Raw genomic sequence first — 25,933 nt, 5'->3', positions numbered from 1 at the left:
GAGCCTGCATGTCTGGAGGCTGTGCTCTGCAACGGGAGAGGCCACAGCAGTGAGAGGCCCGCGTACCGCAAAAAAAAGAAAAAAAAATCTATAAATGATAATTTTATGCCTTGTATTCACTTCTCGGTTCTATGTACAGAAATCCTAGCCATCTGTGTGCAAACACCAAGAAATTTTCTCATTGACTGTCAATAAAATGGTCAATTATGCTCCATAATTACAGATATGATATAGAATAAGAACTTAAAATATGATGATTCCGTCTATATTAAATAAAAATTCCAAGTAAAATGAATAACATTAAAGTCATAATTCTATTAGTCTAAAAGAATACAACACTTACTCAACTACAATGTTTCTTTTTTTACAAATTTGTTCTTTAAAATGGTAATCATCTGGGGCAAATATTAGTATATTTGAGAGCTTTTCTTTTGTTTCAAACAAGAGAGAAATATAAAAATAGCATATTATTGTTTTTCTCTGCATCAACCTATTGGGAATGATAAAACAATGCTTTGATCATCCAGTTCTTTTCCTCTTGGCAACAATCCAAGAAAAATAATTTATAATGCCTTAAAAGCTAGGAAAGAAGATAACAGAGGGAGGGAGAGGAGAGCAAGAAGCTTTCTAGTGCCTGGGCCTGCTGTATTCATTCTGAAAAGCTAATGAACAAGTTAAATTTTCTGGTAGTGCAACATTACAGCGATAACTTCAGGAAGATAGAAGCAGGGGTGTTAATATTTGGTTGCTGCAAACACTGCAGATTTTAGAAGAGCATGGCCTGTGATGTGTGTGTGTGTGTGTGTGTGTGTGTGTATTTCAGTTGAAAAAGTCAATTTTGCAATCTAGGAATTCCCTCCTACAGGAGGGTAATAAATTCATATTCAAAGACAGTCAGCAACCAGGGTCATTCAATAATGCCTTATTCCCATTCCAGAAGATAACATTCATCCTTTGCTAAAGTAGACTTTTTATGGGATATGAGCATACACACACAAAATAGCTTATATCAATTTCTATGATCTGTCCTGAAGGAAAGATGTAAATTGGGTGAAACTCTAATAAAAATGAGTCATTGAAACGAGAAACTACAATATGGTCTCCCAGTTTCATTCATTAACAACATACAATAATGATAAAAATCTACTTGACTTTGATTTGGCAATCTGTTAATTAGAATAGCACATCTGTAAAATATTTAATGTTGTAAATCATAATGTCATTTTTAGGGTGATGTCTATTTCTCGTTATTTTCCTTTAGCTCATTTTTCTTCCCTTAGGTTCATTTATTTTTCTCCCTTCTACATTTAAATTTGTTTCATTCATTCTTATCCAATTAGTGCCTAAAATTATAAGAGGATAACCATTTTAGAGACATTTCACTAGCTCCAAAAGGTAAACTCATTTGACAGAGGTAAATCTGATCAAAATCACAAAATATGGCTTCGTCAGAGACTTTTGCAAAATATGGCAAGAAATTGTACACTGAGTGAAGTAATAGCTACTGATGCTAAGTTAGATCCACTGCATATGCTGTATTACTACTTCCTCATGACAAATCAATAAGGGAGGGATTAACATGCACACTGTATGAATATAGAGAAACTGAAGTTTACTGAGGTTTGAAACTTTTCTGACATTGTATACAGTTACTAAAAGAGGAAGCTAGTATTAAAAATCAGAGTATGACTTTCTCTAAGACACATATGATTTTCCTGTTGTCTCCTAGAGCTTGGAGACCGGTTAGGCCAATCTCCTCACTGAGACCCAGGGAGAGTGAAATTATTTCTCTGAGCGCACACAACCAGATGATGACAGAGGCAAGCCAGGCCAATCTTACTTTTGCTTTCCTCTACTGCGTGGTTTTCGCTTCTTTGCAATGCTGAGTAAGACACACTTGAAAAAGGAGATATTTCTAGAAAACTGATTCTGGCATTAACTCCTTATCTTCAGCTATACCCAGCCTAATTTAAACCTTTTTGAAAGTTGTATCAACTTTTCAGGCCAGGAAAACATTAATCACTGATTAATACTGCTTCATACAGATAACCTTATCAGACCTCAAGAACAGCCTTCCATGTCTATATTTATCAGAGAAGAAGAGGAATGAGGATGAAATATTCAATTCAAATTAAATCTACCAGGAAACAAAGTCTCTCTTTATCCCACCTCTTGTAATTACTTTTTTCATTCCTACATTCAATTGTTCCATCTAGCACATTATGTCCTATACAGTAAGTCCCCCACATACAAACGAGTTCCATTCTGAGAGCACGTTCAAAAGTCCAATTTGTTCGTAAGTCCAACCAAGTTAGCCTAGGTACCCAACAAACACAATCGGCTATATAGTACTATACTGTAATAGGTTTATAATACTTTTCACACAAATAATACATAAAAAAACAAACGGTCACAAAAAATAAATAACACATTTTTTATCTTACAGTACAGTACCCTGAAAAATACAGTAGTACAGTACAACAGCTGGCACACAGAGGCATGTTCGCATCTTTGAAAGTTCGCAACTTGAAGGTTCATTATGTGGGGGACTTACTGAACTGATAAGTATAGGTAAATAGACAACTTTGTTACCTGATGGAATAGCCTTTAATCATGATAACATTTATAAAATCAAGTGTACTAGAAACAAACAACTCCTTCATTTAATTCATTCAAGTGTGGTGGAAGATGTAGGATTAATGCCACTCACTGTGTTGTTCTGGAACATTTCCTCACATGGAAGCCACCATCCACCCCAAGCAGTGGATGGGTGATTGAAAGTTACACATGTATTGGTAATGAAGTAGTAAACATTTCCACAACTCACCCTTGAATTAACTACTTCCAGGGAGACATTCTGAGGCGGGGCACTTGGCACTAGAAGAAATAAAACAAGGTGAGATCGTTATTGCCAAAGTCACGAAAGAGAAAACTCCAGCCCTCTTTGAAAAGAGAAAGCATGTCTTTTTCACTGTTCATAAGGATAATTAGGTAGGTAATTCCAGGTGGCACTTCAAAATTTTCCTGGAGAGATGAAAAGTGACTGCATTTGTTTTTCTCACTTAGTGGCCCAGTTATCCATCTAGGGAGCCCCCAAAACTCTTAGGCAAAAAAGCACCTGCCGTGATACTAAATACTGCCATTTAATTACAGCTTTCTGGTGATAACCTTCCCAGAGGAACCAATAAAAACACACGGGAGATTTCCTAGAGTGGTTTTAAGGGCTTAAGATATTGTGCATTTCAGGACCTCCACGGTTTTATGATGAAATATGTCATTCTGACGGTCACTCTCGTTGCTTAATCCTTTTAAATGCAACCTTTATTATCCCTTAAAAAGCAAAAAGAAGAAATACATCCCTTTTTATCCCTCACACTTTGTAATTAAATCTCTGTGTCATAGCTGCAAGCAGGTTACCAGAGAGCATTTGGTGAGCCAATTCTATTAACAAAGGAGCAATTTATTTTTCTTCTTGGGTTTTCTAGGTATTTTGCTTCTCTTACTTGCATTTTGATTGTTCCAGTCCTTCATGGAAGGAGGAAGAACATACACAGCTTTCTTTATAATACTTCTAATGGATATTTACTTTATCAAAAAGTGAATATTCTATCAAGTTAGTAATTCAACGATAGCCATTCACTGAATGACTGTAATATCTCAAGTACTATTCTAGATGTCTTGGATGAATCATATATATATATATATATATATATATATATATATATATATATATATATATATATATATATATATATATATATATATATATAAATCTGTCCCACAACAGTAACATAAGTAGCATTCAGTAAATGCTTAATATATATAAATCAGAGTATTCCTTATCTTTTTTCATGACAAATTGATAAATTTAATAGAGGAGAAAGGCTTTCAGCATCTTCAAAAATTTAAGGGCCATTTTTGTTATGTTCCTCTTCTTTAATTTGAACTTGGACAATATCTATGTTTTCCTGGGGTGCTTATATTTATCCTGAATTTATTTATGTCTTACTCTGATTTTGCCTTCTCAAAAGTAATCACTATGAGGGCATGATATATGTCTGATTAATCTTTAAATCCTCCAAACTGACATTCAATTAATATTTACTGACTCAATAATTAAATGAACAAATGGATACTTACTTAAATATTAGCTCCTGGACCTTTCTGGACATGATAGGAATTATAATCACTTATTTTGTTTGACTTTGATGAATAAGTGATAAACATGATAGGAATTACAGTCACTTATTTTGTTAGTACTTGATAAAGGTTATTACCAATGTAACTTGTGGTAAAATGTTTATCAGAGCTTGTTTTTCATGAATTAGGTCAACAAGCATTCTTTCAAAAAAATATTTCATTATTTAGGAGATAGATTTTATTTTTAAATTTCATTTAATTCTGCTATGGTTTTCTTATCAAATACAGAATATAACCTTCACAGGAACCAGGATTTTTGTCCTTTTGATGCTGCATCCCCAATATTGATGTGTGTTAAGCACATGGGGCACACTCAGCAAATGTATATTGAATGAATCATTAGTAGAAAGATTATAAGATTATAATAAAATATTTTTCATATTTAGATTTTGGTCAACAAATTTGGTCACAAAAAAAAGTTTATAATTTTGCAATCTTATTTTTTAAATTAAGGTATAACATATAGGAAAGTGCACAAACCTTGAATGTATGACTGGATAAATTGGTGTGTGTGTGTGTGTACATCCCCATTTAAACACCACCTAGATCAAGATACAGAACATTTTCAATAACCTGGAAAGCTCACTGTGTCCCTTCTTAGTCAATATCTTTCTGATAGTAACCACTACTTGTTATGACCTCTAACTCCACAGATTAGTTTATTCTGAGCTTACTAAAAACAAAACCATAGCTGTGTGTTTTCTTTCCCAGAGGCTGGCTTCTTTTGCTTACTTCTTGAGATCCATTCATATTGTTGCATGTAGCAATAGTTTTTTTGTTTTGTTTTGTTGCTCCACAGTATTACAATGTACAATTATTCTAATTTATATTTATCTGTTCTACTGATGAATGGCATTTGGATCAATTTCTAGTTTGGAGTTATAAGAATAAAGCTTCTATGAAAATTCTAGTTTGTGTCTTCTGCTGGACAATTGCACTCATTTCCTTCATTCATTTATACCTAGGAGTGGAAATACTGGTGGGTGGGAACCCTATGAGGGTTAAACATATGTTAAGTTTTAATAGATACAAAGTTTTCTAAAGTGACTGTACCAAGAAAAGATTAAAGGTAGGCTGGAAAGAAAAATAATTTGTGTGATCAGAAGAACTAAAAAAACACTGATGTCCTCACAATGAGGAAGAATTTAATATGAACCACATTCAAATCACTCTGTAAAGCAGTAAAAATTAAAGCAGGTACAAACTGAAAAAAAATGCTATGTTCTAAATCATATAATTGCACAGCTTCTGAAAAATATATTCTTTAAAAGCGAAGATTGGGAATAATGTCTTAATATTAGGTGATAATAAATCACTTCTTACTGATAAAAAATATTTCTAGTTTAGGCTTCATATGATATTCTAATATTTATATCATATTATAGTTTACTAATCATATTACACACACTTTTGACCAATTAAATAAAATGAAAACATAGAATATTGGAGGAAAGAGAAGGTATTTAAATTTATCATACATTTTGTTCTAGGTACTGTGCTAGTTGATATGTAACCCTTAAATCTCACTTTAATGAAAGTTTATAAATGGCATTTAACTCCTCATTTCAGAAAGCCAAGAATATATAAGAACAATAATAAACTACCACAATTTGATAATTTTCCGTATTAGGAATTTAAAGCCATCAAGTCCCAAAGGTGGACTTGTAACAATGGTGTTAATGAATTTTGCCTATTTTTTTACAGTATAAATTTCTCTTACTTTTCACTGATGGCACACTGGCTATTCTTGCCTTACACAGTCAGGAAAAAAAGTGGACAATTTTTTTCTACATTATTTTTAGTTATTATTCTCTTCTTCTTACTATCAATTTCCATACTATTTACAAATAAATAGATACAATAGATAGGATTAGATGCTTGGTGGAATCCACATTTATCTATTGGGACTTTTCTTTATTTGTCTTATTTGACAACGCTTCATTGTTTCATGAGGCAGAGGGGAAGGACATAGTTCATTGCTTTTCTCTTCGAAATGTCAAGTAGTTTATCAATTACAATAGGTTCATTAAAGCCAATCAGAGGCATTTGGTCTGGAAACTCCTCTCAATGTGGTGGAGCATGCTGGTTTAAGCACATGGTGATGAAGCATTCTGTAGAGTAGATTAAGTTCTCAAATTTGTAAATGAATCGTACATAGAGTCACTTGAATTCCTCCCCTTAGCAAGTGTGTGCTGTCCTGTACACATAATTTGTGGATTGAAAGAATTTATATGTAGCTCTGAGCTTTTTTCTTGAAGGACCTAATATGAGACATTTATTATAGAATAAGAGAAACAATATATTTCCACACTGAATCCCCCTTTTTACTTACTCGCTTATATGACCTGGCTCTGCTGCTTACTAGCTTTTGTGACCCCTATCTTAGTTTTGACATCTGTAAAGTAGGGAGAAATACAGTGTTGTGAAATGTGTGGAGCAGGGCCTTGCACTAATAAGTGCTCAATAAATATTAGTGATAACAGTATAGCTAAGCTTGCCTATAAAATTTGGTCCCTCTGCTTTTGAACACGGGGCAAGTTGGCATGGACACCAATAAATGTTAATGAATTCATAAAATCTGTTAGTAACCTATTCATGTCAACTAGTTCCAGAGACAGCGCTTAAGAACAAACTGGCAAAACTACTTACAGTCTACACTAAATATTAGGCTGTCTAGATTGATGCTCTACAATCCCAACGGTTTGAAGAAGTGGAACACTGTAAACTAATGATATACTAGGTGGAGGAATCTGAACAAAAAAGTGTTTCTTCCCAGAAAAACAATTAAAACAGAGCTAAATTAGAGATGATGGCTCCCCAGAATAAAATCTTTACAAGCATCTTAGCATAACATGGATACTTTGGGGATAATTAATTCAGAAAAAAAGTTATTTGCATTTTATTTTTGCTTTTATTCAATTTTTCTATAGTCCCAATATAAATTTTTTATGGTAAGAGTTTCTCTGGCCTTATAGGAAATCTGATGTTCTCTATAACACATATGTATTTACAAATACTCATATGTTAAGTTAGTCACACAAAGAGGAAGTCCTAAAGATGAGTCTATACTTACAAACATTTGTACAGGTTTGGCTGAACTAATTAATTCAATAAATATTTACTGAGTTAGGAGGGATACAGAGATGAATATAACATCATCCCTCATATTAAGGAACATTTAAAATAATGAGAAAAAAAGACATTGGCATAGATAACATTTATTAAACATTTAAATATATGCCATGCCCATGTTTTAGGTGCGTATATGGATTAAACATTTAATTTTCACAACATCTCCCTTTTATAACATCCAGAAAGTCAAGGTGAACAGGGCTTTGTGACTTACAGCTGGGAAGCAGGTGACTGTTAATTGTAATTAAATTCATCTATATGTGACCTCAGCATACATAGCTTCAGTAGAGAGAAGAGGACATCAGATTGAAGTACAAGAGATGAGTTTATTGTAAAGGTGAAAGCAGACGAGGTTGAAGTACCCACTCCTAGGGGCCCTGAGGTTCATGTGTTCTCTATCAAATGCATCTGATAGAGGGAAGCTGGGGTCACTTGCAGAGTGATGCTTGTTGGATTAGAGTCATGAAATCCTTTTATTTAAGGACAGGCATTTTCTAAATACTAAATGCTGCAATACTTCTAGATAATAATTCTTGGATTAATGAGTAATAATCTATCTTTCTCACTTACGACATTTAAAACCAAAGTAGAGAATAAGGCCACAGCATTACAGTTCAGTGTGTGAATGAAATCTACATAAATTATGTAAAATATTCATTTTCATTTGTTTTCCTTTTATTTTTATAATTATAAGTTGTGAAGTAATTTATTCTGCCAATAAATATTCTGTTCTGTCTTCAATAACAGAATCAGATGGATGGGCTTAAGAATTACATTAAAAATTATACCAAAGCGGTGTCAGATATAAAGTATTATTTTACATTGAAATTGCAAATGAACATTACCCCTGTGTCGTCTTTGCACTATCCTTAATAACATGCATGCCCTTCCTCATTTCACTGATATTGTATGAAATATCCACCCAGATGCTTTCCTAGATTGAAGCAAGGTTGGATCAGTCAAGGAATCACAAACTAAAGTCATTTTTTTGAAATTCGAAAGATCAATAATTTATAGAATTACACATATCAACATGGAAACCGCTGCTGAAAAGAAATAGCTTGATGCTTTTTTAGTATTCATGGAGGTCACATCTCTGCATTTCTGCACCTGTCTGAATTGTCACTGGCCCCATATCATATGCTGTGCTGTGCTTTATTTTCACTTTTCATTAAACTTCCAACCTTTCATTATCATCCATTTTTAGATCTCTAGTTTCCTCTGCTACTGCTTTGTCAAATTCATCTACTTCATTAAGATTTCTTTCTCTTTTTTATGGCATTAAAAAATATGTCTAATCTTTCATTTGTTAGGCAAGGTAAAATTAAAATATAAATTTTCATATTCAGTTTTAATACTTTCAATACTGGATTATTTGGCCTAAAACTTCATGATTTTTTTTCAAATTAAGAGGTATATGTAGGAGGACTGTCCATCATTTACACTTTTAATCATCTACCATTGTTTAGAAGGAGAAACAAAAGAAAGATGCTGATGTAAATTAGCCCACACACATGTACAAATGTATTTGTATTTATAGGAATAAAGGAAAACACACACGAAGAAATGATTCTGAGCTCTTAGGCAGCAGTCATACTTTGAAGATGACTAATTAGGACATCCTGATTCAGAGTGTATACCTTTTCAAAGTTTAAATTTGACTGTAATGGATAGTTTGAGTGAATTAGCCAAATTTCTAATGTATGCTAGCATACTCCATGAAGTTTTAGTTAGGAAACCTTGAACATGGAATCTATGACATATATCCAATATTATTTCATTATTATAACAACTATGTGAGTCAAATTTCACTGTCTATAACTTACCATCAGAAAGCGTAACCACGGTTATATCATCAGTAGATACTCCTGGCCCATAGCGATTGTAAGCTAGGAATCGAAGACTATATTCCGTGAATTTTTTCAGGCCTTCCAGCTTATAAGATAGTCCATCGACCTCTATATTCTGGAGACATAAAACACCAAAACTGTCATGCAGGAGACACGTAAAAGCTAAAATGGCAGCCATTCTGTGCAATCAGTGACTTGGATGTTAGACTCTTACTCACAAAACTACACTTTAGCCTTATTATGAGTTGTTATAAAACCTAAATTGTGACACACACTCCCCCACTGAAGACCAAACCACTCTGTAGACCCTAGTTAAAACAGCACCATGCTATCTTTATAATCATTAAGTTCCAATTTGTTTAACACCACCCAATACATTGAATGGTGTGCACTATTAACGCCCACACCAAAACCCTGACAGGCAGAAGGCAGCTTGTAAACCCACGGAAGGGAGAGTTGCTCCTGTACCCAAAATGGAATAATTTACCAAGAAACAATAGAATTCTTCCTTCTTGTGCTGAAATATACCTGAGATTCTCGAAACTGACAGATACTTTCCTACAATTGTTATGGATATTTTGCTACAGTTGTTATCTCTCAAAATGCTGTGAGGTTAAGTTGGAATTGTTTTCAGCAGTTCACAGATGTAGAAATGAGGTAATGGAGGTGAAGGTCACTGAGCAAATCAGAGCCAGTTCACTCCAGAAGATCCATTATACAGCTCTTCCCAATGATCCTCACACTCTATCTTGGGTGACACTATTTTTTAATTTACTTAAATGAATTAGTAAAATGCATTATTGAAGACCTAAAATGTGTAGGAAAAGGGTAGAATAGAAAGGTGAAAATAAGAGCTAAATAGCATGGGAGAGGAATGAATGATTACTTAGGAGGATCTCAATAATTCCTATGCTAAAACTTGGAACTTGGCACTGTTCTGAATAGAACTAACGCAAACATTTTATTTTAATGAAAAATATCTATCATGCAGTGTATGTGGAAGCATGAAGACCACACTCTAATGGGCAAATTTCACAACACATCATAAGAACTTCAATATCCCAAGGTCATTTCTGGTCTTTCCTATTTATCTACCCACTTGTCTATGTATCTTTTTCCACATGAACTTGAGAATCTGGAAGTAAACATCTCAGTAGTCATATATATGTCACAAAATAGAATAGTTGAGTTTCATGTGTCTCCCTTAAGACTCATTTACTCTTACTTTACATGAAAATCTAATTTGTCTATTTTCCAATGTCTGTGCTAACCACAGATTAGAAGCAAAATGGAAGGTAGTCTTCAGGAGTAAAGTAATTCTGAAAACAACGAGAAGTGATAGGTGATGGTCCCATGGTGGGGAGAAGACAGAAATAACATCAAACATATGAATGTAAAAAGAATGAAAAAAGCAATTTGACGGAAGTTGCTGAATATAAGATTGATCATCCCTTAGGATAAGGACTGAAAAATGCAAATACTTTTCTGGAACCAGATGGGCTCATTCAAATGTGGTTACACTGGCCCAGACCAAAATATACTCAAACAAAAAATCTGCATCCTTTGTATTAACTTCATCTCATTGCCCATTTGCCTCTCTTACCACCCGAATTCAATTAAATTGCTTAACATTTTCAATAACAGTTACTTTAAAACTGATCAGCTATCCAATTAATGTGCTAGATACTGGTTTATATCAAGAGCCTGCAGATCTCCTGCAATTTCTCCGATAGGTGACAGGAGTGGGGCCCATTCTCTTGCCTACCTGTTCCTTCCCCGTGGACACTTCAGTGCAGAACAATCTGTAACCTTGTACTGGACCATTTGCATAGGCAGGGGGTTCCCAGGTAATAAGAACTGAGGTAGGTGAGGTAGATACGGCTTGCAGATTTTCTACTGGCCCTGGAACTTGCACTGTTTACAAGAGAAATTGATTAGTACAAGAAGGTCCTCTTTCTCAAAACAAACAGAATTTCATCTTTTACAGTTCAAGGAAATTATAGCACCATGTGCTATTTTTAGAACCATATGGAATAAGAATATAAAAATATAGGATATAAATAGAAAGTTATGCAATTTTAGAATCATTTCATTTTAAAATTCAGAAGAGGACTTATATTAATCTAAATTACTTATTTCATTTTTCAGTTGAGGAAACTGGCCAAGGAGTATAAGTGACTAGGGTAATGGCTGAATAAGAGTAGGATTCTTAATCTAAATTCTTAGTATGGAGAATTTTCCACTTTGTAAGTAGGCCTTTGCCTGTGTATTGCTAACTGCAGAATGAAAAGAGAAAATGAAATTAGAATACTTGTACATCATGATCCTACTTATAATTCAAATAGGCAGCACAGTTATGGATAACTTACCACATTGTCCTTATTTAAGTCATCATTTTAAAATCTTGCCCAAATCTGGGTCCTTTAAATTAATTTCAGGATTTAATTTTCAATTTTACTTTCTAGTATTCTATCTTCTCTCATAACTATTACTTCACTTAATCAAGGATAAGAAGCATGTTCATTAAAGAAATTAGATAAACACAGGTCCGCAATCACTTAAACAAAACATTTACGTCCAGATGTGTTTCTATATCCAAAAATTTTCAGGTTTTAGAAATGTAACATGGTGCATACACAGTGTTTTATGTAACACCCCGAGTGGGGTCTGTGGTAGCACCCTGTTATTAAACCATATATTTGCAGCAAATATATGACATTCACACCAAACAGGATTATTAAAGACTATATATATAGTCTAACATAAGGTCAGGTCAGGTTAGGATGTGAAATGAGTTAGGAAAATCCTTCTGATTTTAGATTTGCAAATTCTGAATATGTGCAGAATTCTTTATTTGTGCCTATGGACCTGAAATTAAATATATGATTTGTAAATGGTAAATGCAATAATCACATTAGTTACTATAATCTGAAATAAATAGTCTCATCATTGCAAGCATAACAACAACTTAAACATGCTGTGTACTTCCCCCAGCCTTAGATACCACCTAGCTTTGGACAGATAGATATACATTTTTTGCCTCTAATTCAACTCTTGTGAGTTTGAACTTCCATAGTGAAATAGCATATGAAAACCCAGATGACATGACATCTGATGATATACTTCTTAGATCGGAATGGAACCTGTGTCTCTGGATCATTTTCAGAATTTTTTCCATGGAACCCAGCTCCTTAAGGCATTACCGCTCACACATTTTTTGGGGAAAAAAAATACTCATGTCAGAAACATATATTTTATGTTGAGACAGGCTGGGCCCTGGGCCCTGGGACCCTTTGCTGCAGTGCACCTGGACAAACCTCTCCCCAAGCAACAGAATACAAAGAAACTATAAGGGACTAAAAATAACTGTGCATGTGCAGTTGGGGCAAATTATGGACAAGGAGATACAAAAAGACCAAAAAAAAATCCCAACTGCCACATCTGAAGAGCTGGGAGCAAAGACAGGGTGTCGGGAGCAAAAGTAGGATACTGCGCATGCCCCCTGCACTCAACACCACCAAATGGGTGGGGAGACCACCTAAGACACCCCTCTGGCCGAATCCCTGGACACACCCCTTCCCTCACCCCATAGAAGGAACCAGCTTGCCCTTCCTCAGGGAGTGAGCAAGGGAACCTGTTACTTGTTTTCGCTCCTCCCTGCTGCAGCATGGGCCCCAATAAAGCCTTGCTTGATTGGGGAAGGCCAAGAACCCTGGTTGGTATCAATGTCACCTTCACATATTTTCCCACCAGTCCCCAAATCTGGAGAATCGTTATTATTGACAATTGCATTCTTTTCACCTTAACAACTGATTATTAATAATTTCTTAAAAACTTATTTGGAAGACATTTTATACCTATAGAATACGTTAAGAATGAGAAGCGTACATAGAACACCCTTGTTCCCTTTATCCAGATTTACCCATTATTAACACTTTGTTCTATAAACGTTATCATTCTCTCTCTCAATTATCTATCTATCTATCTATCTATCTATCTATCTATCTATCTATCTATCTATCTAGATTTAGTTGCACCAATCGGGTTCTTTACCCCTAAATTCTTTAATGCATATTTCCTAAGAATTAATGTGTGCATGAATAATATAATTGTCAACTTCAGTGCATTTCATAGTAATACAATATTACTAATCGTCATCTGTGTCAACTGACTCAATAGTGTCATTTATGTAGCATTTTCATCTCTAATTGAGGATCCAGTTTATGGTTAAGTTTGAATTTCTTTACCATATCTCTTTAGTCTGCTTTATACTGAAACAGTTCAAAAGCCTTTCTTTATCTTTTAGGACATTTTTATATATATATATATATATATATATGTTTAAATTATTGGAGTCTAGTTGATTTACAATGTTGTGTTAGTTTCAGGTGTACAGCAAAGTGAATCAGTTATACATATACATATATCCACTCCTTTCTTTCTTTATTTATTTTTATTTATTTATTTTTTTGTGGTATGCGGGTCTCTCACTGTTGTGGCCTCTTCCATTGCGGAGCACAGGCTCCGGACGCGCAGGCTCAGCAGCCATGGCTCATGGGCCCAGCCGCCCCGTGGCATGTGGGATCTTCCTGGACTGGGGCACAAACCCGTGTCCCCTGCGTCGGCAGGCGGACTCTCAACCACTGCGCCACCAGGGAAGCCCCACTCCTTTATTTTCTAAGATTCTTTTCCCATATAGGTCATTACAGAATACTGAGTAGAGTTCCCTGTGCCATACAGTGGGTTCTTATTAGTTAACTATTTTATATATAGTAGTGTGTATATGTCAGTCCCAATCTCCCAATTTATCCCCCCTTCTCCCCAATACCCTGGTAACTATAAGTTTGTTTTCTACATCCATGACTCTACTTCTGTTTTGTAAATAAATTCACTTGTAACCTTTATTTTTAGATTCCACATGTAAGTGATATCATGTGATAATTGTCTTTCTGTGTCTGACTTACTTCACTCAGTATGACAATCTCTAGGTCCATCCATGTAGCTGCAAATGGCATTATTTTGTTCTATTTTAATGCTGAGTAATATTCCATTGTATATATGTACCACATCTTCTCTATCCATTCCTCTGTTGGTGGACATTTAGGTTGCTTCCATGTCCTGGCTATTGTAAACAGTGCTGCAATGAACATTGGGGTGCATGTATCTTTTTGAATTACGGTTTTCTCTGGGTATATGCCCAGGAGTGGGATTGCTGGGTTCTATTTTAATTAATAGAATGTTCTTCATTTTGGGTTTGTCTTTGTTTCTTCATACTGAATTTAGGTTATACATTCCAGGCTGAAACAAAATGCAAGCGATGTCAGTCCTTCTCAAGGCATCACATCCAGAGGCACAAGATCTCTGTACCATCATGTATGTTAATTTTGAATAGCAGGTCAAGGTACTATCAGGTTTCTCCACTGTAGAGGTAAGTGGTCCCCTGCATCCCCCCAGACCCCAGCCCTCTGCTTTGCCGCTTACAACTAATAAACAATCTGTGTGGAGATACTACATTGGGAGTATGCTTTTTATCAATGTCTCTAGGTCCTTTGGGTGAACAAGAAACACATGAATGTGTATACACAGATACACAGAAAAAGGTTTAGGTGGATACATATACTCAAATATACAGATCCATATGCTATTTTTCATGACTCTATAGAGATTCCTCCCATTCCAATCCATGGATGGGGTCATTCTTGCCTTCCCCATTCTTCTTTTACATGCCCTTTCTTCCAGAGGGAGAACTCTGAGTCCCAAACACTTGTATTTTGATAGACATTTCATGAGAGTATCCCCACCTCAGTACTCTTCCATGAAGCAGTAATTTTTCTATGGAAAATCCCTTATTTCTCACACAGAGGAGACTTTAGTAGATCTTGTTGAACAGTGGCAAGTCCTGCCTGTGTCCAAGTTTATAGTGATGCAGTTAGAATTGTATTATAATGAAGCAGACGTTTTCTTCCATGGGGGAAAAAAGCAAACTCAAAACTTGCCCGCTGATAACTCTTCAACCAGATTTTCAAAGTACAATATTTTAAATAACATTAGTAAAAACAGTGATGACTTGCATACTTCTTTGATTACTTATATACTCACAAAAACAATGCAAACATTTCAAGAAGGGACATTTCTGATTCGGAATCTACTGTTCTTCTATGGAAGGGAGAGAGAGAAAGGAGCAAAAACAGCAGCGAGATTGAGTGAACTGCTTAAGATACATGTTGAATGTAAGGTAACCAGGATTTTGAAAGTTCACATAGAGCATATTTGTGCAGTCCATTAATGTGGAAAGTATTAACTGAATGTGACTGAATGTGTCCTTTCTGGCTCTCCCATGGCTAAAGTGAAGGGGCATCGCTTACTAAGAACAGGGCTTATTCTGAGAGAAAAGATTCAGATTTTAAAATGGCCAAACTCCAAAGCCATCACTCCCACTGTGAGATGTAACACATTCAAGAAAGGTTTCCAGGACATGTCTGGGAGCAAGGAAGGGGAGGCAATGCTTGGGGAGTTTCTGCTTATCTGTTCTACTGGAGCTCAATGGTGTGATGTGAAACAATTTTAAATGTTTTCAATATTTGAGGAACAAAGAAGAAAATGAGTTTGCACTTCACCTGAACCACCACATGCAGAGTCAGTGGCAACTTTGCTAAGAAGGCAGGGGTGTGAAGAGTGCCCATGTCACTCAGAGCTTCCTGAGGCTCCGGGTGTGGCTGGGAGAGAATCTAGAAATGACCCATGCACCCAGAGTGAGCCACCTGAGAATCTGGAAGGACAAGCTGAAAGGGCCACTTAGCATGGTAGGGGCACATGGCGGGAAGGGGGAGATGGGAGGATGCAAAGCCTGTCTATGACTTTTTGAGTGTGTGGGGATCAATCACTTCCATCAGGCATTGTGGAGAAGAAACTACAGGGATGCCTGCAGCTCAAGGCAACACCCCAACAATAACAAACATTAGACCATACTCCTCCCCTGATGATTCCAGCCATGGCTGCTTAGTGTCCTGGCTGTTGGGAGAATGGTCAAAACCCTTCACTGAGTTTCCCAAACAGTAAGAACAGCTGTCTTCTCCAGAGATATGCACAAAGCTAGGTATACAGAAAGTAATCAATAAATATGTGTCAAGTGAAGGGCTTTATATGCAGTTACCAAATGTTATGGTAAATCACAAGCCTAAAATACATAGTCTAACTCATTTGATTTTGTTGATTCAGCATTGTTACTATGAGTGATCAGAAAATTGTATTTTCCTAACACACCTGATGAGAACTAAAGTTGTTATATACGTCCGTGTTTCTTGTATGCATGAGAGTCTGTGTACACTTTGCCCACAGTATAATTTCTTTAAATGTACAGGTGGCGTAGTTACCAGTGGGACAACATCAGGTGGTAAGTACCATAATTTGGATTCAGGACATACTGGTAGTGTCAATCTCAATCATCTGTTCACCAGCTGAATTATTCTCCCTTCTTAATGGTCACTGGACACCATCAGGGAATAAAAAGTGTACTTGGGAATCCAGAACAATTTCAAGCAGAGATAATAGATACCGGAAGTAAAAAGGAACATTCAGAGCATTTAGTTTAAGCATTCACAAACAACAGTATGTGTTTTCATAGATTACATTCGACTTGTTAGTGTAAAGTTTCCAATTATCTTTTTCTGAAAAATGATTGTATTTTAGAATAAGATCATTTCCTACTTTAACTTTATGTTTTAAATTATAATTTATTTCGTGATCTGATTGAATCGGTAGAGTTTAATATCCTCATATATTAAGATAAAAATACTATAATCCTATGTTATCCCAAGTAAATATAAACATCACATCAAAGAACTATAATCAAATCATATATTTATCATATATACTCATACACATGAAATTAATCTAATCTAATCCAATCCAATCTAATCTAATCTAATCAAATGTAAGCAACTCATCAATCAATGCCAGCCTAACCAACTACCTTTTTATTTTTTTATTATATATAAAGTACTGATTAGAACTGTGAACTGTCTAAACATAAGTAAAAATGAATTATTCTTCCAGATAAACCAAAGACTCTTTAGAAACTGAATAATTTAATAAATTTTACAGAGAAATGTCAGTTAAGTGATATATGAGCATTAATTTTTATTTATTTATTTTTATTTTTTAATACAGCAGGTTCTTAATAGTTATCTATTTTATACACATCAGTGTATACATGTCAATCCCAATCTCCCAATTCAGCACACCACCACCCCACCTCCCACCGCTTTCCCCCGTTGGCATCCATTCGCTTGTTCCCTAAATCTGTGTCTCAATTTCTACACTGCAAACCTGTTCATCTGTACCATTTTTCTAGGTTCCATATATATGTGTTAATATACAATATTTCTCTCTTTCTGACTTACTTCACTCTGTATGACGGTCTGTAGATCAATCCACATCTCTACAAATGACCCAATTTCATTCCTTTTTATGGCTGAGTAATATTCCATTGTATATATATACCACATCTTCTTTATCCATTCATCTGTCAATGGGCATTTAGGTTGCTTCCATGAGCTGGCTATTGTAAATAGTGCTGCAATGAACATTGGGATGCATGTCTCTTTTTGAATTATGGTTTTCTCTGGGTATATGCCCAGTAGTGGGATCACTGGGTCATATGGTAATTCTATTTTTAGTTTTTTAAGGACCCTCCATACTGTTCTCCATAGTGGCTGTATCAATTTACATTCCCACCAACAGTACAAGAGGGTTCCCTTTTCTCCACACCCTCTCCAGCATTTATTATTTGTAGATTTTTTGATGATGGCCATTCTGACTGATGTGAGGTGATACCTCATTGTAGTTTTGATTTGCATTTCTCTAATGATTAGTGATGTTGAGCACCCTTTCATGCGTTTGATGGCAATCTGTATATCTTCTTTGGAGAAATGTCTATTTAGGTCTTCTGCCCGTTTTTGGATTGGGTTATTTGTTTTTTTGTTATTGAGCTGCATGAGCTGCTTGTATATTTTGGAGATTAATCCTTTGTCAGTTGCTTCACTTGGAAATATTTTCTCCCATTCTGAGGGTTGTCTTTTCTTCTTGTTTATGGTTTCCTTTGCTGTGCAAAAGCTTTTAAGTTTCATTAGGTCCCATTTGTTTATTTTTATTTTTATTTCCATTTCATATATACATATATATTTATATACATAAATACAGATATAGATATACAGTCATATATATATATATATATATATATACACACACAGATATATACAGAGATAGATAGATATAGGTATATACAGTATATGTATAGATATACATCCCTATAGGTTCTGCATGTCTGGATTCAACCAACCTCAGTTCAGTTCAAAAATACAAAAAAAACAAAAAACAAAAAACCTCCAGAATGTTCCAAGAACCAAAACTTGAATTTTCTGTACTGTGGCAACTATTTACATAGCATTTACATTTTACTTACAACTATTCACATAGCATTTTGATTGTATTAGGTATTATAAGTAATCTAGAGATATTAATAATTAATCAAGGTTAAATATACTGGAGGATATGTGTAGGTTATATGCAAATACAAATACTACCTCATTTTATGTAGGGTACTTAAGCATCTGGAGATTTTTGTATCAATGGGGGAGCCCTGAAATCAATGCCAATGAAGATACTGAGGGACAACTTTACAGACATATGGGCATACCTTGGAGATACTGTATATTAGGTTCCAGACCACCCCAATAAAGCAATTATCACAATAAAGGAAACCAAAATTTTTGGTTTCCCAGTACGTATAAAAAGTCATGTTTACACTGTACTGTATTCTGTTAAGTGTGCCTTATGTCTAAAAATATGTACATAATTTAAAAATACTTCATTGCTAAAAAATGTTAAATATCATCTGAAACCTCAGTGAGTCATAATCTTTTTGCAGGGGGAGGGTCTTGCCTTGATGTTGGTGGCAGCTGACTGATCAGGGTGGTGGTGCTGAAGGCTGGGGCAGCTGTGGCATTTTCTTAAAATAAGACAACAATGCAGTTTGCCACATCCGATTGACCCTTCCTTTCACTTGAACACTCAGAGGTCATTCTAAAGTTATTAATTGACCTAATTTCAATATTGTTGTGCCTGAAGGAATAAGGAGGCCTGAGGAGAGATGGAGGGGGGAGTGGCCTGTCAGCGGAGCAGTCAGAACACACCCAACATTTATCAGTTAAGTTCACCTTCTTTATATGGGTGCAGTTTGTGGAACCCCAAAAGAGTTACAAGAGCAACATCAAAGATGATCACAAAGATGATCATCAAAGGTGATCACGGATCACCATCATGAATAGAATAATCATGAAAAATTCTGAAATATTGCAAGAATTACCAAAATGTGACATAGAGACAGGGAAGTGAGCAAATGCCATTGGAAAACTGGTGCCAAGAGACTTGTTCAAGACAGGGTTGCCACAGATCTTCAATTTTTAAAAAATGTAGTGTCTGCAAAGTGCAATAAAGCAAAGCACAATAAAATGAGGTCTGCCTGTATATAGACAGAGAGATAGAGAGACAGAAAGAGTTAATCATCCAGACCAAAATACAGCCTGCATGTGGGACATTCGTTTTCACAGCATTCCTGGATAGTGTCAAGACTCTGTGTTTCACTTTGAAACTGAGTTCCCCTAAAACTGAGTTCCTCTGCCAAGTTTATGATTAACTCCTCTATCCAAAACTTTACTCCCTGTCTTTTCCTAAACCTGTTCCCCTCAAGACTGAGCACTATCAAAGAAAAGGGGGATTGAAACCGTATACAAGCCCCTGTGTCCTTGTCCTTTGAAGTAAAAGGCTTCTGCTTTAGTCTCCCAAGCCTCCCTTGAGTCTCAAAAGGCTGGCTCAAGAGTTAATGATTAGCAGCCAAAAATAAATAAAATAAAATCAATTAATTAATTAATAATAAAAAAAAGAGTTAATGATTAGGAAATGTGAAGATGTAGAAACAAAGAATAGCTGTTGGGCCAGGAAACTGGTAACAATTTAGACTATAAATCTGCCACAGAGCAGAATCACCCAACTCCCAGTTACCTGAAAGATACAGACGAAGGCCTGACACACATTCCTAAGTTGTTTTTACAGGAAGCACACCCCCACCACATGAAAACTGCTGACCGCAAGCACGCAGACCCTGGACCGGTTGAAAAGCAGAAGGTTGATGATGCAAAACTTCACCTTGAAGCCAACCAATTCGAGAATTCTACATGAGCTGATCAGACACCCTGTGGCCCCTTCCCTCACTTTGCCTTTAAAACCTCTTCCCTGAAAGCCATTGAGGAGTTTGGGACTTTTGAACATGAGCTGCCCATTCTCCTTGCTTGGTGCCCTGAAATAAATGCTGTACTTTCCTTCACTATAACCCAGTGTCAACAGATTGGCTTTACCATGCAGGTGAGAACAGAGGCAAGTTTGGTTAGGTAACAACATAAGCTATTACATGTTTACTCTTCTGCACAACAGTACTATAAATTCAAATTCCTGAATTCCCTAATATTTTCTTTTTGAATTATAGCTCTAACATAGGCCTGTGGATAATATATTGTGTTTTATGTTGATTGTGGAAATATGCATATGTGCTTGTGTGTGTGTATATCTGTATATACACACACAAGTACACATACATATATTGATATATATATGTACTTGTGTATTTATTCAGACCTATGTCTATAAACTATATTTATACATAACTTACACACTTTTAAATAAGTGATTCATTATATGCATATTAGAGAGAAAGAAAGAGAGAAAAAAAGGAAGACTCAAAGATGTTCAACAATAGGAATCAGATGTGAAATCAATACAGTTAACAGCTTCAGCCTTCCACTTCATTACATTTTAGCATGTCAGTCAAGAGCCTTAATGGGTTTAACTGCTCATCATTTCCCAGATGTCTTTAATAATCCCCACTGATCCCCACAGTTGGACAATAATTTTGTGGCAAACTGCATCTAATTTCTCTCCATCTCTATTCCAGTTACCTCTTTCTTCAAAGAATGGAAAGATTTCAGAATAGATGCATAATCTATGCAAGTAACTTATCAATCAATGTCAACCTAACCAACTACCTTCTTAAATTTCAATATTGCATTACAGTAGAAATTCATTATAACACCTGTACCTAAGAACAAATTAAATACCTATGCTAGAGTAAATGAGCTGTATTACATGTCACTATTTGTACTGGGAACAGGAATTTCTGACTATATATAAGTTTATAGTGTAACAGGGTACTTTATAATGAGCTCTTATTGCATATTAACCCAAAGATGGCATATAAAAGTTGGCTGAATCTTTAATAAGGCATGATTTATCACATATAATCATACTGATGACAGGATGTATGTCCGTGTTCTATATATGTATGAGTAGGTAAGTGGAGTGGGGGGGAGAATATTACAGTTTAATGAGCTAGTTGATTAATTAAGATAAGAGTCAGAAGGTATGATTTCTTGTCCCTACTCATGATAGAGACCAGTCATTGGCATCAAAGACCAAGGTGTCCATGGACCCCTTGAAATTGTTTGCATATTTTCAAAAATGTAATACGTACGTTTTTTGAGTTGTAGGGTACAACGTTTCCATCATTAAGTTCTACAATTTCCTAAGTGGTAGCTCCCAGTGGATTAGATAATATCTCTGATTTTTTTTGGTTCTGAAAATCAGTGACTCTATCATCAAATCATTTGTAGTGCTTATTAATTACTTTATAATGGGAAATATGGCAATAATTTCACTTTAAAATAGACATCTTCAACTTTTAATAAAATGCTATACTGTTTCATAAGCTGAAACATTTGTGAAATAGATGGTTCTATTTCATTTTGCAAATCATGGGTAAATCAAATGCATTTGAATTCATCTGGTTTAATTCATCAAATATTTTAGATTTTCCAAGTGTTAGGGCTTCTGATGATCAAGAAATCAAACAGCAGGGCTTCCCTGGTGGCACAGTGGTTGAGAGTCCGCCTGCCGATGCAGGGGACACGGGTTCGTGCCCCGGTCTGGGAAGATCCCACATGCCGCGGAGCGGCTAGGCCCGTGAGCCATGGCTGCTGGGCCTGCGCGTCCAGAGCCTGTGCTCCGCAACGGGAGAGGCCACAGCAGTGAGAAGCCCACGTAATGCAAAAAAAAAAAAAAAAAAAAGAAATCAAACAGCATAAACAAATTAATACCCTATTTTATTTTCCTTTCCTTTCTCTTGCTCTGTGTCTATTCTAATATCTATTTGTCTACCTTCCTGACTTCTCTGTACTGTAATTTGATATTTGTATTAAGCACGCTAAATTCCAAATTATGATTTATCAAATATATGCTACTAAAAATGGGAGTTTAAACAACCTCTTCCAAATAAGAATGTGAATATAAGGTTTTCACAGAAAAAACTTTAGAAGGATCAAGACATGTCTCTGTCATCACAATACTGAATGAGGCTGATATCTTTTCACCATTATACTGATGTTTCCCAGCTGGTAGTCCAAAATGAAGATAAATGTTAGTGTCAGAGAATACCTAGTTGAATGTTTGAATATTTAAAGTCTTTTCAAAATGATTGCGTAGTACAGTGTTCCTAAATCATTAATTTAACAGCCACCAAATCCTTTTTTTTTTTTAAGAACTAAAGTAACTGTGCATTAAAAAAAAAAAAAAAAATCACATGTGTTGTCATTCAAATAATGATCTAGAATTCACATGTCTTCAATTCAGGCCAGAATTCTGAGGGTGAGTCTACCTTCTTATTCATGTGCTAATACAAAAATGATTCTTGAGTCCATTTTTAAAAATGGATAGCAAGGGATCTAAATAATTATCTGTGGTGATCCAAATGGATTTAGGCCACAAAGCTCTCATATTTAAGCAGCAGCTTCCATTTCCAATGATATCCTCACTGAATGTGTTTCAAATGCAAACCATTTCTGAAACTATTTGCACTTATTGATAATAAAGTGCATGCTTTGATTGCCTCTTTGATTTTTTTTCTCCTGTAGTTAACAGCTTTAATGATATTTCTATGAAATCTGTTTCTATTCTGCAGGGGGAATGCAACATCAAAAAGCCTGCAGGCAATGTAATTATTAACATAATAAAACCCTTCTTGACTGAACTATGCACAGTTAGGAGATATGACAGTAGTTTGGCAAGGAAGAAGCACAAACTGTGGGGTAGGTTTCTATTACAAAACCACAGGAGTCTGACAAGATTTGGCTGGAGGAAGCAGTTATTACCTGAACATTTTTTTTTTTTTTTTTTTTTTTTTTTTTTTTTTTTTTTGCGGTACGCGGGCCTCTCACTGTTGTGGCCTCTCCCGTTGCGGAGCACAGGCTCCGGACACGCAGGCTCAGCGGCCATGGCTCACGGGCCCAGCCGCTCCGCGGCATGTGGGATCTTCCCGGACCAGGGCACGAACCCGCGTCCCCTGCATCGGCAGGCGGACTCTCCACCACTGCGCCACCAGGGAAGCCCTACCTGAACATTTTATTGAATATTTTTGGTTTGAATAGGTGCTATCTGCTAACTCACAATATACTCAACTATGTCATTATGTGTGCGTATATGTGTCTGCATCTGTGTGTCTGTAGACATACATATATTGATGTATCTATATATATACACACATATATATATAATATGTGTGATTTATGACTTACATATTACTTATATATATAAACATGTATAAATGTTGATATATTAAATAATGGATATTTTTTGACAGCATAGTAGGAAAAACTTTAATGATTCTCTCTGAAGGCAAAAAATCTTAAAAGTAGTCTTCTTGTGATTCGTCCTAGAACCAGAAATAGTTTTATAATAAAAGTGATTACAGGGATAGACCTCAATGTAAGGTCTTTTCAGTGGGCAGATTTTTCACTAACACCACCAAGCAATAATAACCTTGGTGAAGTACATAGCTTATGCTGAATTTCACTTTAGAACACAAACAATGCCTAGAAAAGTAAAATGTAGTGGGTAATGTAGATTCCTGACCGAATGAGATTTCAAACCATTTAAACTGGAGATTTTTTTTTTTTTGCGATACGCAGGCCTTTCACTGTTGTGGCCTCTCCCGTTGCGGAGCACAGGCTCCGCACGTGCAGGCTCAGCAGCCATGGCTCACGGGCCTAGCCGCTCCGCGACACGTGGGATCTTTCGGGACAGGGGCACGAACCCGTGTCCCCTGCATCGGCAGGTGGACTCTCAACCATGGCACCACCAGGGAAGCCCTAAACTGGAGATTTTTAAGTAATGTCAAAGGCAACTGTTTTTATGATACAGCAACATTGCCAAAAAGATAATACTGAAGTTAAAAACTTAAAGTTTCAGCCAAATGTGCTTAAATTTCCATATTACTGAAGGCTTATTGTCATGTAAACCTAATCATAATGACTTAAAAATTTTTTTTCCCAGAATAGCTTGGGTCTTGTTACTTTCCATTGTGATTGAAATTTCTAGATAAAAGTAACAGCTCATTTTAAAGTCTAATCACACTCTTAATGTGTTTATAATACAATGCTTTCTCTAGTACTGTGAAATATTTTATCATGTAGAAACTTTTAAGGAACTTATTAGGACAAAGAAAACACACACAAAAACAAACAAACAAAAAAAAACACCTCTCTGGACTGGACGGATGATGAAGTATATAAGAACGCTAGAAATAGACCTACTGATGAAGTATATAGTAATTGAGGACAGTTATGGTAAGTTTGGTCAAGAGTATTTCTTGAACAACAGTTGAAAATTGCACTGATGGAAAAAGGACAGGAAATTCAGATGTGAAGGAGGAATCTAGTGAGTCAGGGTAAATGGGTGTGAATGAGTTTAATGAGTAATGGCCTTGATAATTGCCTTTCTGGAATAGAGTTTACAAGTTGGTCAACAGAGAGAAAAACTAGAGAATAGTTTGGGGGAGCCTTTAGATGAGGAATTCTTTAAGTAAAAATAATGAGAATAATTCCAAAGTGAACTAATTAATGATGGCACAGTTAATCAGGAAACAACCCACCAACATGAAATTATCAATGATTAAATTGCTTGTCTATTTTATTAGCATTATCAACAAATCAAATAGTGTTCTACTGATTTCTAAGAAAATGTGGTGTGTCTCAAGATGCTTGAAGGAAGTTTAAAAAAAATCCATTTTTTGCAAGATGTTTGCCTCTAGAACTTCAGTTTGGGAACAAATGTTCAGAAAAGAAAAAAAAATTCAAATGAGTTTTCTAAGAAATTGTCAAGAACTTTTGAGAAATTCCAAACAGATAGTGGAAAGGTGAAAACTATCACTGTGATACATGGTAAAAAAAGAAAATACCCCCAAATGGGAATGAAACACCTTAATTTTGAATCCTGGATCAAAAACCCCTGTTCACTATTTAATAATACTTTATCTTTAGACCAGATTACCTTAACACTCTGCATATTATTTTCTTATGCATTCATATTTTCTATATAACAGGGCTCTTGTAGAAACTGTACTGTAAATGGTGCTATTATAGAAAAGCAAGTCTTCAAAATAATGCAGTAGTTAATATTATTGTTACCTGAAATCAAGTCCCTTAAACATTTCCAAATTTTGGTTCCCTCATCAGACAATTGGAGGAAGAAGTATTTGCTCCTCTTAATTCTCAAGATTGTAAGAAGAACACAAGGAGAAGCTGTATGTGAAAAGGAAACAGTAAGCATAGCAGTCCATACCTGCATAGCGTGTAGCATGAGTCCTGGCC

At 35.6% G+C, this 25,933-nt stretch overlaps 1 protein-coding gene across 1 annotated transcript in view; it reads right to left on the bottom strand.

The window, feature by feature from the left end:
• DCC (DCC netrin 1 receptor) overlaps window positions 1-25,933 on the bottom strand; it is a gene marked incomplete at both ends in the record, with an annotated part of 1,188,726 nt that overhangs the window by 324,047 nt on the left and 838,746 nt on the right. The window contains 3 exons of the mRNA XM_079717018.1: window positions 2,828-2,877; window positions 9,159-9,297; window positions 10,948-11,096. Of these exons, the coding sequence (XP_079573144.1) occupies window positions 2,828-2,877; window positions 9,159-9,297; window positions 10,948-11,096 (338 nt within the window). The remainder of the gene's footprint in view (window positions 1-2,827; window positions 2,878-9,158; window positions 9,298-10,947; window positions 11,097-25,933) is intronic.

This window comes from Hyperoodon ampullatus, assembly GCF_949752795.1.
Source record: "Hyperoodon ampullatus genome assembly, chromosome: 13".
Lineage (NCBI taxonomy): Eukaryota > Metazoa > Chordata > Mammalia > Artiodactyla > Ziphiidae > Hyperoodon > Hyperoodon ampullatus.
Note: the sequence above shows the minus strand (reverse complement) of the source record. Positions and strands in the feature narration are given on the sequence as shown.